The following is a 19,412-nucleotide window of genomic DNA, read 5'->3' on the forward strand; positions in this document are numbered from 1 at the left end:
CAAACCTGCCTGGTGGACAACTACCATTAATAGGCTATGCAATAGAAGAAAGAAATTGCTGTCCAAGAGCAGGAAGGAACGGTCTCAAAACTGGAAACACTACCTCCTCATCTTAAACAATCAAATAAAACTCCTAGTGAAGTCCTCCAAAGCTAACTACGAATTCAACGTCAAAGGTAAGGCCCAGATTTGCACTGAGCTCATAGTTAATAGTACTGCTTATGTAGAACCTGTGGATATAGCACACCTGCTGGCTGACAGGTTCACTGAAAACATCACTCCCTTGTCCCCGCCACATACACCCCAAATCATCCCTAACACCTGTCCCCTCTCTAGTGTCTTCGAGGAGCAGGCCTTAAATATCCTCGCCAATGCCAAAAACATATCCTGTGTGGGACCAGACAACATCCCGGGCTGTGTTCTGCACTGGTTAAGACAGAAATTGGCATCACCATTAAGCACGCCTTTCAATCACAGCCTAATCATTGGCTTCATCTCAGTGGAATGGAAAACAGTTGTCGTCATCCCTTTACACAAAGGGGATGCATCCACAGACCCCAGGAACTATAGACCCATTACCCTGACCAGCCTAATCTTCAAGGCCATGGAACGAATCATCATGGACCTTATTAACAAAGATATAGGAAATCTCCAAATACTCTACCCCACTCAGTTTGGCTTTGTCAAAGGGAGATCATGCCTGTTAAACTTGGTGGGCTTCTTCGAGACAGTCACCAAAGCCCTAGACGAAGACAAATCTGTGCATATGGCCTACCTATTCTTAGCCAAGGCCTTTGAAACAATCCTCCACTCAGACATCATTGATAAACTCACCCAGCTGGGTATCAACCCACATATTGTCAGGTGGGCTGCAAACTGGCTCATTGATAGAACTCATACGGTCAAAATAGGGGACTCCACCTCCTCCTCCAGCAGACCAGTAACCAGTGGTGTTCCACAGAGATTGGTTCTGGGACCCCTACAGTTCAGAATCTACTTCTCAGAGGTGCAGGCTAAAACTAAAGAACTGTGACTGACAAAGTTTTCTGATGACTGCAAACTGGAAGCGATCATTGAAACCCCTAGCGATGTCAGCATGCTGCAAGAAGGTCATACTCAGACTAATGACTGGTGCCACAGTAATGGTCTTAATGCAGAAACATGTATTATCTTCCCCTTTGGCAAGGGTGATGTTCCTGCAAACTACCACATCAATAGCAATACCCTAGGCACAGACAGTCGTGGTGAGAGGTCCTGGGCACACAGGTTGTCAGCAACCTTAACTTTGATCACTATGTCTCCACAGTGGTTAGAAGGGTATTTTACATTGCTCATGTCATAAGTAAGGGCATTGGCTCCAGAAAAAAAAGAGGTTATAACCCCCCTGCACACTTCTCTCATCAAGCCAATAATAGAGTACAGCGCACCCTTTATGTTCCACATGCAGCAACTGGAATGACCACAAAGGTTCCTTACGAGGAAAATCCAGGTTTTCAAGATCTGTCTTATGCAGACAGACTGAAATGATTGTCACTTTGCTCTGTGTCATACAGACTGAAATGATTGTCACTTTGCTCTTTGTCATAAACCCCAAAGTTGACCTGTGCTTTGCTTATAGAGCAATCTCTGACCCAGCTTTGATGGAAATGCTGCACATTCACAAGTCAGTTGGCACACAGGTCACTCACTCAAAGAACCTTAACCTGGTATGTGACATCAATAGAACTTGCTGGACAGACAGATTTCTCTCACAGTGGTTGCCCCACCTTTGGAATAAGCTTCCTATTCATGTTAAACAAAGCCCCGCATTGTCTCTTTTTAAGCACAGTTTGGAAGATTGGATGGGTAACCGGAAATTCACCCCAGAGTTTCCACCTCTGTCCCTCTTGGATAGAGGCAATATGTGTTGATTTTAGTGTCTGCTTGAACCAGACACCTTTGGGAACACAGGTTAAACTTGGCTAGGCTTGGAAAGATCCTGAAGCCGTTAGCCTAGTAACCTTTTATGATTCTGTGATCCTATAATAAGGTGTTACTGTGTCTAGGCATTTCAAATCTTCTATCCCAGCTCGAAAAAAAAAAAAAATCTTTACTTTTACTTACAGCTTTTTGCTCGCCCAGTATTCCTGACAAAGTACTCTGTAGGGAATTTTTAAAATCTGCCAACTCATTACACTCCCAAAACATAAGTTCCTATGTACTTCTTTCTTCAGCATCACACCTCTAACATTTGCTGTGTACCTGAGGACAATTTTCTTTGAAGTCTGCTTGGGGTATATTAACACCTATGCAAACACTTCCAAACAAAGATCCTAAACTTTGTAGACTTTGTTGCATATTTGGGAGACATACATATGTCTTTCCATTGTTTCCTTGTAAATTGCTTTTCCTGTCTCTATTCCCAGTCTTTTATAACCAACTTAATTGATTCTTAAAGTTATGCAGTATTCTGTATGTCCTACTTATTCTTCCTGTTTAACAGCTGCTTCTGTTCTAGATTCAACTGAAAACTCCAGTGGAGCAGGTCTTTCACTTAAAATTCCCCTATCCCTATGTTTTTGACTGTGCTCTGAGATTAAGCCCTGGTAGGGAGGGCAGTCTCTAGCCAGCAATCCAACTGTCGTCTTGGCCTCATTCCACTTCGTTACGTTTCCTGCTTGAGTTATTTTCTCCCAATATCTTGGTCCCTTTGTCAGTTGTTTCCGGTACATTTCATCCCCTTCTTCCCTATTTTCTGTAACCCTACTTGTAGTCATCCCTGTTGGTACATTTTTTTTCCATTCTCATATTGGCTTATTTCTTAGAATACTTTCTGCTACTTTTTGAATATAATATTATGTATGGTTGTTGTTATTCTCTTTAAGGATCTGCATTCAAAATCCCACTCTCTCTCTATTTCTTGAACTTCCTCCATTGCTTCATCATCATCCCTTTCCACTTTGAATTGTAACTTTCTGCTTGTGTTATGTATTTGAGCCTTAACTGTGTAGCTCTATATTATACCATGACCCCCTATTAATATTCCAAAACGTGCATGCTGATTGGCCAGCGTGCATGTTGTAAATCGACTTATACTAATGGAAAAAGGTCCGGTTGCCCGGACTTTTTCCATTAGTATAAGTCTTTTTTTAAAACACTGTCTCGCTATGTTAAAAGAGTTTAACATAGCGACACAGGTTTAAAAAAAGCAACTGAGATCTCCGTTGCTTTTTTTAAAGCTGTCTCGCTATGTTAAACTCCTTTAACATAGCGACACAGTGTGTAAAAAGCAACGGAGATCTTGCTTTCTCCATTGCTTTTTAAACCTGTCGCTATGTTAAATGGGTTTAACATAGCGAGACAGCTTTAAAATAAGCAACGTAGATCTCCATTGCTTATTTTAAGGCTGTCTCGCCATGTTAACCCCATTTAACATTGCGCGACAGGTTTAAAAGCAACAGAAAGCAAGATCTCCGTTACTGTTCGCTATGTTAAATGGGTTTAACATGCGAGACAGCTTTAAAATAAGCAACGGACATCTCCGTTGCTTATTTTAAAGCCCTCTGGCTATGTTCAACCCATTTAACATACCGAACAGTAAAAAGCAACGGAGATCTTGCTTTCTCCGTTGCTTTTGGCCACAGCTCTGATGTACTGCGTAGGCATGCGCAGTACATCAGAACTGCCGCGGATGCCAGACAGCTGCGGAAGGGCAGCAAAGAGGCATTATACAATGCCATTATTTAAGAAAAGTAATTGTTTCTTTTCTTAAATAATGTCATAGTATAATAGCAATAACCCACTTCTGGGTGTGGGTAATGCGGGATGTAACCACGGTTGTCTTTGTGTGGTCCCTCGGGACCAAACCACGCCAACCATGGTTAAATCCCGCATTACCCATACCCAGGCGTGGGTTATTGCTATAATAACACTTCGGGTCAGGTAAATTTAAACCAACTTGCTCTGTTGGAAGGATCAACTTATCCCACTTAACTCCTGCCCTCTTTCCTTCCCTGATAAATTCCTTCAATAGTTTAATTATTGTCCACCACTTCTTCTCAGAGTTGATAAAAGTATGCTGGACCCGTATACAAGACTAAGGGGACTAAAACATATTCATCATCTGTATCTTACTAGCCACTTTCATAAGTAAGTGTTTCCATTTTCTTAATTTTTCTATTATCTTTTGTTTAGTCTCTTCCCATGTATCCTTAGCTGCCATAACTGAAGCCTTTTTAATCCATACTCCTAAACACTTCATTTTATCGTGTCCCCATAAATATGGGTATTGCTGAACCCATTCTTGTGTGGGTACATAATTTACCTCTATTGCCTTTGATTTATCTTCATTAATTTTATATCCCGAAAAGACTTAAAACTGTTTCAAAATATTCCACAACACTGAGATATCCTTTTCTGGATTTGTCAGGTATAAAAATAACACCATCTGCAAACTTTTCTTGATTATCATACCAATTACATCCTTGTATTTCTGATTCCCTTATTTTATTTGCTAATGGCTCTGTATATAAAGTAAATAACAAAGGGGAAAGAGTCCACCCCTGCCTGTTTCCTCTGTTCAAGCACAGTTTACCTGAGACAAACTCTCCCACTTTAATTATTGCCTCCAACCCTTCATACATCCTTCTAATTAACCTTATTATTGTATCAGGGAGTGCAAGTGCTTCTAATGCCCTACTCATAAAATCCCAGCTTACTTTGTCAAATGCTTTGTCTGCATCAAGACCCACCAACGACAGAGGTATTTTCTTACTCTTTGCTTCCCTCTGGATTATCATTGTTCTGTTAATGTTGTCAGGTTTTGCCTCCTCTCCACAAAGCCACACTGATCCATATCTATTAATTTTGGCAACAACGTTGCCATTCTTTCAGCTAGTATAAACACTTTATAATTGTGGTTTAAAATTGAAATTGGTCTATATGAAACTGAGTTTGAAGGGTCTTTGCCTTGTTTAGTGGATACAGGTACCACAGCTTTCTTCCAAGATGTCGGTGCTTCCTCTTCTTTTAAAATGTTAAAATCTTCCAGATCTTTATCACTTTCTTCCCTAATAATTTCCAAACTTCCACAGGAGTACCATCTGTTCCTGAAGACTTTCTGGATGATGCATTATATATCACTTTATCACCTCCTGTGTTAACTGTTAGTTGTTCTAACCTTAGCGTAATTAAGTGTTCCATAAATATTTCCATTTCCACTCTTTCTTGATTTCCACATTTCTCTGCTTTATACACATTTTCGTAAAATTTCTGGAATATCTCTAAAACCTCTAAAGGATCTCAGGTTGTTTTTTTCTTGTTATAGGTTCCCTAAGTTTGGCAACAACCCTTTCAACATTCTGTTGCCTAAGTCTTTTGCTAAACGTTATGCTGTGGAGTTGGTATAAAACAATATAGCAATAACCCACGCCTGGGTGTGGGTAATGCTAAATTTACCCACGGTTGGCGTGGTTTGGTCCCGAGGCCCGGACCAAACAAAGCCAACCGTGGGTAATTAGCATTACCCACACAGGCGTGTTATGCTATTATCTATGACATTATTTAAGAAAAGAAACTATTACTTTTCTTAAATAATGGCATAGTATAATGCCTGTTTGCTGCCCTTCCGCAGACGTCTGGCATCAGCGGCAGTTCTGATGTACTGCGCCTGCGCGGTACATCAGAGCTGTGAGCAAAAGCAATGGAGAAAGCAAGATCTCCGTTGCTTTTTATGTCTCGCTATGTTAAATGAGTTTAACATGGCGAGACAGTTCAAATAAGCAACGGAGATGTCCGTTGCTTATTTTAAAACTGTCTCGCTATGTTAAACTCATTTAACATAGCGAGATAAAAGCAACGGAGATCTTGCTTTCTCCGTTGCTTTAAACACTGTCTCGCTATGTTAAATGGGTTTAACATGGCGAGACAGCTTTAAAATAAGCAACGGAGATCTCCGTTGCTTATTTTAAAGCTGTCTCTATGTTAAACCCATTTAACATAGCGAGACAATGTTTAAAATCGAGTTATACTAATGGAAAAGTCCGGGCGACCGGACCTTTTTCCATTAGTATAACTCGATTTACAACGGGCACGCTGGCCAATCAGCGTGCACGTTTTGGGGGGATCATGGTATAATAGTTGCTTAATGCACTCTTTCTATACTCAATCATATTATCCAGATGCTCCCTTATTTTCTCTTTAGCACTCTGTATTTGCTTCTCCTCTTGTTATAGAAGATTCCCCTTATTCTGCAATGCGTTAACATTTGTCAGCCCCTTTAAAGTAATTTCTGTTACTGCTTAACCACTTTTATTTCAATCCTATTTTTAAACACCATTGTCATTTTATCCCAATCACTATGTATAACTTCTGACAATATTTCTTTCTTCCCTAATAACTTTCAAATAGTTTTTCTTAACTCATTACAGACGAGTGACGCCTCCAGGCATTTCTGCAGTTACATCCTACTGACTCCTCTAGGTGTCAGTATTGCTTGCTTTTATTTGCTTTAATAATTCTAAAACCATGCTGCATACAAAGGATCTTTTTTCATTTAAAGCTTACACTATGGCAAATACAACTGTATTGATGTTTTACCTCTGTGATAAATTTCATGTTTTCTAAATATTTTAACAACCAAGTGCCACAGCGCAGACATAACTCCTTACCCTCTTAGATGGATAAACAAAATTCTGCTTTTAGCATATGTGTAACTTGAGTGGTTGCTGAGATATTGTAAGTTGCTTACAAAATATTGCAAACATAATAGTTAGTATGTTTACTGTGACTTCTAAAATTCATTTTAAGACCTAGAACCTAAATGATGCTACTACTATAAATTAATTTGTGCTGAAAGTGTTTACCTATTTAGACCTGTTTAGTAACCTCTATGGTTCCAGAGATATGAACATTTGTTTGAAATGTGAGGACATCATTTGATTCTATCAAAAATCTGAAGCTCTGTCCACTGGAATTTGCAGGGCAAACTTCCAGAGCTCCAGTGGAGGGGATGAGTTAAATTCCTCTTTTTTAACAGGTAGATGGGAAAGGGGCATTGTCTTATTTTTGATTCACTGCCTTGCATTTTTGTTTTTGTTTTTATTGGTACATGATCAGAAATAGTTATTGGATGTCTGTCAAAGCTTTCAGTTAAATGCAGATGTTTTGTGAAATATAATTTCTGTCTAGTCTAGCCTGGTTATTATACCTTGGGTGAATAATATATAAATTCTGTCCAAGTTCCTACTACTGAATTCACATCTTTCATACTAAATAGTTTCATCAATGTCTTCAGAAGTCTACCCTCTTTTGTTATATTGTCCCTTCTATGTCCTCCTGATACAGTATCATTATTGCAAATCAAATTCCCGATCCCACCTATAAATAATATTCCCTACTGAAAGCTGATTGTTTTTCCCAAAATTAACGTTCAGTAACAGCCATTGTAATTCTCCTTCCTTGCCAGTAGCCCTTTACTACCACAGATCTATCATTCTTTGTCTTTTTTTTCCTCATCTATCGCTGTTGGAGCATTTGTATAATTACTTCCCTTTTTCTGCGTTCCTGATACTCTGTTGAATATTCACTTTGATAGCCTACCCTTGTAAAATTCACATTTCTTTTCAAATGTGTCTCCTGCAGCATTGCTATTTTCACTGTACATTTCTTAATATAATTCAATACTCTTTCTTTTTTATCTGTACTTGTAAGGCCATGTGCATTCCAGGAAAATATGGATAGCCTTTGCCATCATGATAAAAAGCTATTGTTCCCACCTCTTATGTGTGGCAGCTTTTTTTTGACTGTGCATTTCCAGCTTTTTGCGTTACGTGCATATTACTTTTGTTTTGGCAGGCTGATCTTTTGTACTGTTATTTCTTCTCATCTCCATTTGGACCTATGTCACATTTTTCAAGAATGTTTGTTTTAATGAAAACCTGCAAACAAAAAACTAAATGCAAAACACCCCATATCCTATTAACTTGGAACAAACACACAAAAGTATGTACATCTTCAGACATGGAGTTTAACCCTCCATAAGGTATACTATGTATACCTTACTTAACTGATTTCCCTGTTGTGCCCCACTGTCATGCCTACGAGCGATTCATAAAAATGTTTTATTTGTTAAGTATAAAGGCAGAGCAAAGGTCATTGCCATAATATGGTAACAAGGGACTCTGATGTTGTGTGAGCTCACTTTGGCTGGAACCTGACAGCTTCACTCTGTGAGAATGAGGTAAGGTGTGGGCTGTCTGCACCAGAAGGAACTCTATTGCTGGCAGGGTTTTTGAAAGGAGGTTTTGATTTTTTTTTTTTGTTAACAGCTGTAATATGTTGAGCTTGTCTGTATGCTATGCCTGATGTTGCCAGGGAAGGGGGATTGCTATGCTACAAAGTTCATCACCATCGGATTGTGTGTGGCTGGAGTCAAGTAGGTTACTAAGGTACTCCAGTAAGACCAACTTGTACACCAGTGATGCTCTACTTTTAAATCTAGAATGCTCTACTTTTAAATCTTGAATGATGGACAGGGCATTTACCTATGTTCTCCTTACACAAATATATCACCACTGTTGAGCACTAAAACCACTTAACTTGCAGCAGTGCACTTATGCAGGGAATAAATGTATAAATAGATAAATAAACAAAGATTAGCTTTTGGTCATAAAAGCTGCAAATAGGTGCTGCATTCAAGAGCAAATATAACATTTTATATATACATATATATATATATATATATATATATATATATATATATATATATATATATATATGTATGTGTGTACGTGCGCACACACAGTATTATTGATGTTCTTTTACCACTCCCTTTACTTCATTCTCTATCCAGTGCCACATGCCCAGTATGAGGTTTACTAACCGCTCCAGGATCCCACCCCCGTTTAACTCTATATACTGGCCAGGATCTACATGGAACCTAAGATCATCCTGGGGCTCTGTTATTAGTCATCCACTGAGGAGTTTACTCCTGTGGTCTGCCCTGTTTCACTCCTCTGGTACATGCTCTAACTACCCCCTTGGGGTTATGCAATGGGCTGACTAAGCTGGACTGCTACATACGTCTATATAGAGCCAACATCAGCAAGCCACCCTGCCACTCAACAGAAGTACCTCATGACTGGGTTTCCAGCCTCCTCCCAAGAACCTGTATTGTGTTGTCTTCACGTGCATACATCATTCACTCCCCCTAGGATGGATACACTCATCCACCTTGCCAGTGCCTCAGATGTCCAAGCTTCTAATTGAAACTGTCTCACCTGGACCTTAGTAAGGACTTTATCCCTCTTTGCTCCTGTGCTGGAAAGCACAAATATAATATATTGACTTGTTGCCTCATTTGCTAACTTTGTAAAGGTCATTTCTTTCTTTTTAAACTGTAAAAAATACTTCCTATAAACTCATAAATAACATAGATCAAAATAACAGCCATAACATTCAGCAATAATGTGTATGAAATTTTGAGAATTGCAACTTGTTTTATAATTTCTTTAGTACACATTGCAAGAAGACAATTTGAACCTCTTCTGTGTTGTCTTCACGTGCATACATCATTCACTCCCCCTAGGATGGATGCACTCATCCACCTTGCCAGTGCCTCAGATGTCCAAGCCTCTAATTGAAACTGTGTCGCCTGGACCTTAGTAAGGACTTTATCCCTCTTTGCTCCTGTGCTGGAAAGCACAAATGTAATATATTGACTTGTTGCCTCATTTGCCAACTTTGTAAAGGTCATTTCTTTCTTTTTAAACTGTAAAAAATACTTCTTATAAACTCATAAATAACATAGATCAAAATAACAGCCATAACATTCAGCAATAATGTGTATGAAATTTCGAGAATTGCAACTTGTTTTATAATTTCTTTAGTACACATTGCAAGAAGACAATTTGTGTATAACAAAACATTGATTTTGGATGACTGTATACAACAGTCATAGCTGCAGACAGAAAAAGCCTATTTTATTATCCACATGCATTATTAATGTACCTCAGAGCCTCTCCTCCCCCCATTTTCAATTTCTGTCTTATCTGCATCTAATTTTCAGAATTCCTCATGCTTTTGAGTTAATTGCCGAGGCTCATATAGTTTCAGAATGGCCAAAACTCTTTCTTCCTCAACATAAAATAATCTTCAGAAATTACTGATCCATTATTCTTATATATTGTTTATCACAGTCTTTGCATTTTTCATTTCTCAAACACTTACAGCTTCACAGAAAGATGCTATTTTTTTGTTAAACATGGAGATTTACGTTAGTTGACTCATTGCAGATCTTTTCAGTCCATTTCTGTAATTTTCTTTTAAATGTTTCTGTAGGTCATTGAATCAAGAAATTCCTCTGCCTGTTTAGACAGGCAGAAGGAGACAGATATTTTCTTCTTATAAGATGTTCCCCTTAATTACTTTCAGTGGTCTAAGGCACACAAACGTGCTTAATTAAAGCAATTTACTCTGAGTGGAAGCATTACAATTCATCTAAACCTTTACATTTGGTATGCTCCACACCAAAATTGTGCGCACAACTTTATATAGAGGAAAATTGTACTTAAATTTAAATCAGTGATTCCTCAGTACCTTGTATATTGAGTTCTTCAAAAAGTCAAATACAGAGTTTTGGTAGAAAAATTATTATACCTTCATTCAGTTCAGGTAAATCAGCAATATCCCAGATGTCCAGCTATTAAAGACTGTTGAAGTAATAAAAACAGCTTAGGCCAGTCTTTTTTGGCACAGTTTTGCACTCATGACTAAAATCTTTCTGTAATGCTTCCTTTCTGATTTAGTGCAAAAGCTACATTCTGCCTTTCTAACATCCTTCACTTAAAGATGGGGAAAATATCTGTGTATTTTTTTTTCACTTTTCAATTGCCTTGAAGTGCTTGGAAAGTCTTCCTCTACAAACGCTTGCTGTCGTCTCAATTGCCTTGAAGTGCTTGGAAAGTCTTCCTCTACAAAATCTTGCCGTCTTTGAAAAGTCTTCACCTACTTCATGAAGCAGAGAAGAGGATGGATTATAGTCTCTGCATCTTCAAGAACATAGTATGTGACTGTATCCCCCCCCCCCCCCCCGCATTGATTCTGAAGGAACTGAATATAGCATTTAAATTTAAAATTGCCTCTCCTACACAGGTTCACTAAATTACAAAATGCTGCTGTCTTTTGCCTTGCTTCAGCTGAATAATCATGATCTCACTATAGTCTTCTTTCTAACAACTTTATTTCTTTTGACAAAATCCTTCCATTAAGTTCATAGTTTTAAAGAACTTCCTCCAGAGTGTTTGCAGGCTCTCTCATTTCCTGTCTCTTCTGTCAGCAGACCAGTCCATTTCACCAACCTATCCTTCATGAATTCCATACAATTCCCTTTAGCCTTTTTTAGAAGTACCTGTAAAGTATATTTTTTATGCATGCATCTTTCTTCTATATCCACGTTAGTCTATAAAAGTTCCAGAGTTGCTTCAGAGGTGATTATTCTTTGTTTCACATCCTTTGTGCCCCACTATAAATCCATCAGCTGGTCAGAATGAGAATTCATGGCTGCTTCCACTTCCATACTTTTATCTGACTTTTTAATATAGTGCAATAAATTGACCTTAATTTTGTCCAGTTATGACATTGAGTCAACTTTGTCTTCTTCCACTGCCTGTCATGTCTTTAGATAGTGAATTCTTGCTGTTAGTTTCAGGACAATTCTCCTTAGCCTGTGATTTAGTATGACATTGTGGTAGCTTCAACCTGTTAAAAATAACCTTTTTTCTTCTCATTTTGTCATACAGAATTAATAAATCACACCACCACCAGAGCCTCAGAGTTGAATGTCTTGACATTTTCAATCTTATAGCACTAAAATTACAATACTTATTTTTGAAGGCGACCGAGAGAGTGCTGCTTAAACACTCCCCATATGTTCCCTGCCTAGATATGATATCTGTTAATTCCAGAATACCTTTAATGTTGCTGGAGCTGACAGTATAAGTCGTTAATGTTTGCATTCCATCACCGCATCGACAAATTGAGAGCAACTCCTTAAAGTCGCCTGTGACTAATCTTGCTCTACATATACTTTTCTCCCTGCCACTGCCAATTTTCTACCAGATTGCCACAGTTTCCACAACATTAGCTTTTGCTTTCATGACACGATGAAAACTCGGTTGTAATTGTCCTTGGTTTTACATGCCTGATCTCTCTTTCTCACCGTGGAGGATTTATCACCAATGGTATACCCATGGTCTTTATTAAAAACAGTTGGCTCCACCATTTTATCTCTCACATAGTCTAACAAATCCCTTTTCTCCTCCCAAAACACCACATAACTGTAAATTTTTCTTTCATGCTTCATCGTCCAGTCCAGTAGAATGAGTCTTAAGTTGATCAGATCCATTAACAGTCATAACTGTACATGCAAACTTCTCCTGAATCTCTGCCATTTGCTGCCTAATGGACACCATCACTTCCTGCTGACCTTGTAGTAATTCAGTATCACCAACAGTGGCAACTTCAAGCTTTCTTTCTTGACATTAAACATTCCCATCAAATTCAGTGGCATAATTTGTTTCGTCTCCATGCTTTTGGTCACCTCACTTGCATTCAGTGTCTATACCTCTTTCATCTTTCAGGGTGGTAAATACTAAATGTCTTGGCAACTCGACTCCAAGTCAGCCCCCCCTCCAAAAATGTTCTTCCTTTTGTACACTCTACCAAAATTCTATTCAAATTAATGACTACAGTGCTTTCATTAAGTAGTTTTCATTTAGATATGAACAAAGCATCCATCCTCAAGCAGTACCTTAATCCTACCTGTTTTGATAAATTTTGTCATGTTGCTCTTCGGTCACATTTTATTATTTTTCAGAATATTTGCTGAGAAACAAATGAAAAAGGAACACATCTGAAAGTAAATACTGTCATGTTGACTTGCATTAGGCATTAATTCTCTTGATTTTTTTATTGCTAAATTTTAATAAAGCTTAAACAAAGAAGTACTTAAGGGGATTTTCATACACAGAGTTGCTCAGTGGAGTATCATTGTTTTGGCCGTGTAAAAAGTATGTTCTAAACATAGCTGTGGTGTCTAAAATTCATTCTTTTTATTTACATAAAAATAATTTATCTTCTGTTGTAGCATGAAGTCAAACCGTTGAACTGCAGTCTCACTGGCATTTAGATCCTTTGTATTTTACCAGTGAAACTTGACTAACTTGTTCGCTGTTTCTTTTTTCCTGGAGATTATTCCAAGGATTCATAAAGATCCCCACAGCCATGGTAAAAAGGCCCTGTTTTTCAGTATGTGGTAATTTGCAGTTCTAAGACACATTTGCCAAAATGAGGAAGAATTTCATTATGGCTTAATCTGCATGTCTCTGTTAGACAATGTGAGGTATTGCCAGCTATGCCCGGAGAAGTAGGGCAGTGGATGTGTGACATATACCAGCACAGCTAGCCGGAATTTTGTAAAGAATTATATGTCATTCGTATATCATACTGATTTGTACAGATGCTTGTGTTGAACAATGTATTTGTAAAGCTGCATGTGTTAAAAATGTACCAACAGTGGGTCCTGACTGTACCATAACTGAATTAAATATGTATATGTTAACAGGATACTGGAAGAGAAGAGGTTAAACTCAGCTCCAGCTAACTTTGGAAAGTAGTAAGAAATTAAAGTACTCTGCCTAGGTCATAAGGATGTTATCTCACATTTTTGAATGAAGCCAGAGACGCAATGTCTGTAAGAAGCATGGTTTGTTAGTCTCTGTAGAGGAGTAGATGTTTGTAATTATTGTATGACTTCCAGAAGCCACACCAGATCTGAGCAGTGCTCTTGTGTGTGTATTATTGGCATGTAGGTGCTAAATCATGGCAGTTTCTAGCAATGGGGGGGTTACATGGGTACCAGAAGTCAGATGACCAGATGTATGTGATGTCATTCTTTACAGAAATAATGTTTTAATATTAGGTGAGACAGAAGTCTCAGGGCTGTCTGTTTCTTGGAACCTGTAATAGCAGGATCCCACACCTAGTTAATTTTGCCTTGCTCTATTAAGTAAGTCGGAACGGTCAGGAAAATATAGGAAGAATAGTTAAATATTGTTTTTCTGTAACTGTTTGAATCTTTCCAGCTGCGTTATTTTCTGTGATTGAAACTCTGGTGTTTACTGTAAATAGATATTTCATATTTTCATGTTTTTATTATTTATTATTAAATATATTTAAACTTTTCATTGTGACTGGTCCTTTAGAGAATATTTTAACCTTTAAGAGCAATTATATCTATTGGTGACACTGTGGCACTTCTGAAGCCTGGCTGTCTGGTCAACATTACCATTTGTATTAATTTCACTCAGTATAATTTGGTACCCTTGAAAGAGCTTTAGGTAGTTGGCTTTTTAGTGTGTGGTGGCCATGATAACTATCTTAAAGTCTGGGCAGAAGGTGGCACAGCTGATAAATCTGTGCCAGCCTTTCCCAGGTGTGTGCGAACTCGCTCGCGTGTGTGTGAAAATCAAATCTCAAAGTGTGCGTTTTTGTGTGTGCATGCATGCGTGCGTGCATGTCAGCTACTTAGAGCTGGGACAATGAAGCACTGCTTTCACAGAGAGAGTGCTGTAGGACTTGGCTTGGACACTCAGCTGAGGACTTAATCGTATAGCCGTGCTAGTGTGGAGCCTTATTGGCATCCTGGAGGGATACAGATATAAAGAAATCCAGACCCCAGGCTGACTGTGTTCCCTGTATGCTCTTAAAGGAAATTGTCCTTGATGCATAGAGGTATGCATCTTGGAACTACTGAGTTTATCCATTTGTATTCCAAGTGAATGTCCCTCTCAGTCAGGCAAGAGTGTTATCCCTGGTGGCTAGTGGCTTCTTCCACCCCAGTCCCTGTACTGTTTTAAGTGCCAGTTAGGTACACCTATAAGGAGTTTTTCCTGTTGGCCAGTGGTTCTGCTCTCCCAGTATTGCAGCCTCTGCTGGTATGTCAAAGTATCTCAGCCAGCCCAATGCTCGAGCGTGCGCGCACACACACACACACCCCTAACTTTTCACTTCACTAACTCCCATACTGCAACCTCCAAGGCAGACACAATCTCCCACATGCACTCACAAGTGTAGCCCCTCACATACACTCACTCATAGACCTCCTAACCCTACCTTACAACTAAACTCCCTAACACTTACTTCTACCATGATGGACGAACACTACCTTTTTACCATGTTCACTACCGTGAGGTAGAAGGAGCAGCTCTGCAAATCTACACCCATCACTCGGCATATAGGTACCTTCTCAGAGGCATTTCCTAGGGAGGACAGCACATGGATAATTAGCATATGCAGCTCCCCCAGAATGCCTCATCAGCACAGCCTTGGAGCCAGCCTACCATGGTGCTGCTATACATCTTTATATATTAGCACTGTGGTAGGACTGTCAATGAATTCAAGAAAGTTACTGCAGGGTGTACATATTGTGGTATACCTTGCGGTAACCTTTATGAATTTCCCCCATGTCATTGGCAAGACAGAAATGCAAGATCTGTAGAAGACAAAAAAATAAATAGTTTTAGCACTATTACAGATCTGTTTAAAGTGCTGTAGCCTGCTGTCCAAATAGAGTTTCTGTAGCTTTGTTGCACAAGTACTGTTTGTTTTTCTTGGTCTGGAGACTGTCACTGGCACCAAAGAAGATAGAGATGAGAGAGATGTAGAGGATAGGGCACAAATTGTTCTGATGTCATAACAAAGCTCTCTAAAATGTTTATCATGTTAACAGAATTGAGTTGCTGCAGTAGGCAAAGGACATCTACCAGATGTGCCGTAACTTACCTTACTTGTTTTTGTGTTAATGCTTCAGGCAGTAATACTAAGAATGTAAGCTGTATGGAGAAGACTAAATAGAATGTTGCCAGTTTCACAGCCCAGGATTACGTTCATGTAGCATCATCTTTTGAAGAGAGGCAGTTGTGGTAGTGTCTGTCGGGGTTTAGTCCAATAACATTTGAAGCAAAAGTTATTTGGCTTTCTGAAGTAACTCGGGCATCATTATAATGATTTTTTTTAACATATTCTCTTGTCTACCTCTTTCTTGACTAGTGACTCTTTCATGTCCACTGTGGTATACCTGCTGCCTTTAGTTCACTGTTGCAACCCGTGGCATATTTTTGCTTTCCCCTTAACCACACAATGCAAAATAAGATTGAAGTGTAGCAAGGATCATGCCATTACAGTCCAGCCAGTGAAGGAAATTGTAACCATTCCACTTAGGCCTGGATATTAAGTGCCTGCAGTGAGCAGTGCGTCTCCTTCCACATGCCACTGCAGTCTGTGTGGCCATTCCACTGACTTTTTCATTGTGCTGTCTTATCACTATCACCAGGAAGTTATCAGACTAATGGCTCTCTCTCCCCTGAAAAGAAAGTTCTTTGGGTGATTACTCCTTATCATCATCCAGCCTTGGCTTATGGTATCACAGTTAAGTATCCTGCTTTCATGTCAATAAGGTAGCCATTTTTGTTGAATTCTACTATAACAATAATATAGCTGATACTTTTTGTTTTACTGTGTGTAAGACTGCTGCCATTGGCTTCATCTAGATGATAGTCTGCCTTCATTGTTGCGGTCCTTTCAAAAAAACTTGTTTATGATCAGTTATGTTGTAGAAACCTGTTTTTATTTATGCAGCAACCATTAACTTGCAGTAGACGTTAGTAGCAAACAAAGTTTAGGGGCATTACAAATATATAGTGTACTGAACTGCAGTACTGATAGACTATTGATTTATTCATTGCTTTTCTGCATTTGTGATAAATGTGAGGCATATGCTGGTGCTGCCTTGGTATCAAACCAGCCAGTGTTATTTTCTTCCTGGCAAAGAGAACCGTGACTTTAGGAGTCACCTTTCTTGATATCACAAACAGGGAGGCTGTAAACACTGAGACTGTTAATTTATTTGGACAGATCTTTATATGTGGAAAATATAATATATTAATTTGACTAGTAGAAATTAGAAGAGTAAAAAAAGTGATACTCAATGTATCAGCATGCTAAACATTTCTCTCATTTTCCTCCAGGATGTCTTCCAGATTATATTCCACCTGAGATATTTTCCTTTGAAAGCAAATCTGGATTTACATTATATGGAATGATTTATAAACCTCATAATCTTCAACCTGGAAAGAAGTACCCAACTGTACTATATGTGTATGGTGGTCCACAGGTATGCCAGCTTGTACTACAAGTAGATTTAGGGGGAAAGATAAACAGAGAATAAAATATGTTATGGTTGAAAGGCAGATAATGACCAAAAGGCAACTGTGTGTGTATCCTTTTTATAAAGTTCCATATGTAGTTTTATGTCACTTCCCATTATAAGTTATTAGTTTCAGACCTGGGAATTCCACAGGAATAAACTGGTCAACCATACAAGACATATGTTACACTTTTATGAATGCACAGTATGGTAATTGAGTGCTTTTGTGTCTCTGGACATTATCAGAACTACCAAACACTTAAATCACATGATTTTATTTTTTATACTCACAAAATCTTACTCATGTTAATCCAGCTCCACATTTGCTGAGTATTGAGGAAAGTGGGAGCCTTGTCCAAAAACACTATTTCTAACATGATATATATTTGTGGGAGTATTCGCAATAATCATTTTATTATTGAGATTAATATAGGCAACTGAGGCTTTATTCTCCAGTTGTTTCTGTTCCCATTTTTTCTCATTGTATTTTCTTTTCTACAAGCTGTAGCAGAAATTTCGGTAAATAACTAGCACATTTATAACACTGTATCCATGTAGTATATTCATTATTTTTGCAAGTATAGCCCATTCTGACTGTGAGTCAACTGCTGCAAATCGTAATGGTTTGCATTATTGTAAACCCTTTTATGTGACAAACATGGTACATGGGGTCCCCACAAGAATGAAAATGTCAGATTTTTACAAAAGATGCAAATTGTAGATGAAGAGATTCAACCAGGTTCTCAAAAGCTCTGGCTACTCTAGTAGGTCGTCTTGAAGATCAGCTGAAATTGTCACTGTTCACATATCTCTTATACAAGGGTATTGTCTAGAACTGAGTGAGGACCTAGCAGAAAATTTTCTTGCAATTTCTGAAGTCCATCTTTTGGAGAAAGTTCACCTGCTGTTAAAGCAATAAATAGGTGTCATTGTCTTTGTAGTGGAGCAACACAGTTTTCTCTATTGCCTTTTTTTGTCCTTTAATTTACATTTCAGCTATTTTAGTCACTGGATAGGCAAGCTACCTTTTCATACTGTATTTCTTTCATCATTCTGCAATTTCCTTTGTTTCTGTCAAAATTCTGAACAAACAGGATGCTTTTTGGCTAAATAAGGTCTGGAGGCCTGTCCACCATTCTTTGTGGTTTCTGCTTTATGATTCTGCCCAAACAATTTCTCAGCTGTGAAGGATTTTACATACTCCCATAGTGCTAGTGTTGGATATATTCTGTTTAGTAATGTTGATCATTCCCTGTTCTGTGATCAGTTACTGGTAGTGCTTAGCTTTCTAGCACTGTGTTGATTTTGTATTCATTGGGTCCCTCCTGGATTTGACAGAAAAGAGGAGCTGCTGCACTGTTTTACTTCTAAACACACTAGACACAGAAGGGTGATTTGGTGCCTTTTATACAGCCCAGGAGAAATTTTGTATTAGAACCAGCTTCAGTTTTCAGATATTTGAGCCATTGTTCTAAAGTGAGCAAGTTGTTAATTCTCCTTGCAGTGTAACACATGCATATTCATAGAAGGCAAGGAGAAATTTCATCCTTCCACTCACACTGGCACAGCAACATTTTCAGAAAAACTGAATGAGGGAGAAAAACACTACACAGGTTAATAGATACATTAAAAATTAATTCACATGTTTTAAAATATACATGTTTATGTTTGCCCAAGTGAACCTGTAAAATAAAGTGGTAATATCTTTACCTCACAATAAACAGTAAAGGTCTTTCATAATGTAATGCCCTCCATATATTGTCCCCTTGTACCTTCAACTCCAAGTCAACTACTCCTGTAAAACAAATTTGTTTCTTTCTGTAAAGAACCATGGCTTAACCTCAACACATAGCAAGTTTTGTGTTTTCCTGTTCCTTGTATTCCCAAACAACTGTTGTCTGACTCAACACATTTAAATTCTAACCTTTTTTTTGTCCACTATGTAAATAAACTGCTCTAAGAATTGACAGCTGTGTGGTTAATAAAACACCATTTGCTAAGACAATATATTTCTAACAGAGGATTATTATTATATCAGTTTTTTATCTTACACAAATTAAATATTAAACTGCAGTGTTTAATATTACTCTGATTGAACATCTGAAGTTTAGTCTATAAAAGTATTCCAATTTTTATTAATGTTATTATTGTATTTTGGAGCTTTTCTCCC

The 19,412-nt window shown here is 38.3% G+C and overlaps 1 protein-coding gene across 1 annotated transcript in view; it reads left to right on the plus strand.

Annotated features, from left to right (window-relative positions):
• Positions 1-19,412, plus strand: part of DPP8 (dipeptidyl peptidase 8) — a 1,004,126-nt gene that overhangs the window by 760,245 nt on the left and 224,469 nt on the right. Inside the window, exon 15 of the mRNA XM_044077448.1 lies at positions 17,064-17,209. Within this exon, the coding sequence (XP_043933383.1) occupies positions 17,064-17,209 (146 nt within the window). The remainder of the gene's footprint in view (positions 1-17,063; positions 17,210-19,412) is intronic.

The sequence above is a fragment of the Protopterus annectens genome, chromosome 7.part0 (assembly GCF_019279795.1).
Source record: "Protopterus annectens isolate FY-2018-M chromosome 7.part0, PAN1.0, whole genome shotgun sequence".
NCBI classification, from domain to species: Eukaryota; Metazoa; Chordata; order Ceratodontiformes; family Protopteridae; genus Protopterus; species Protopterus annectens.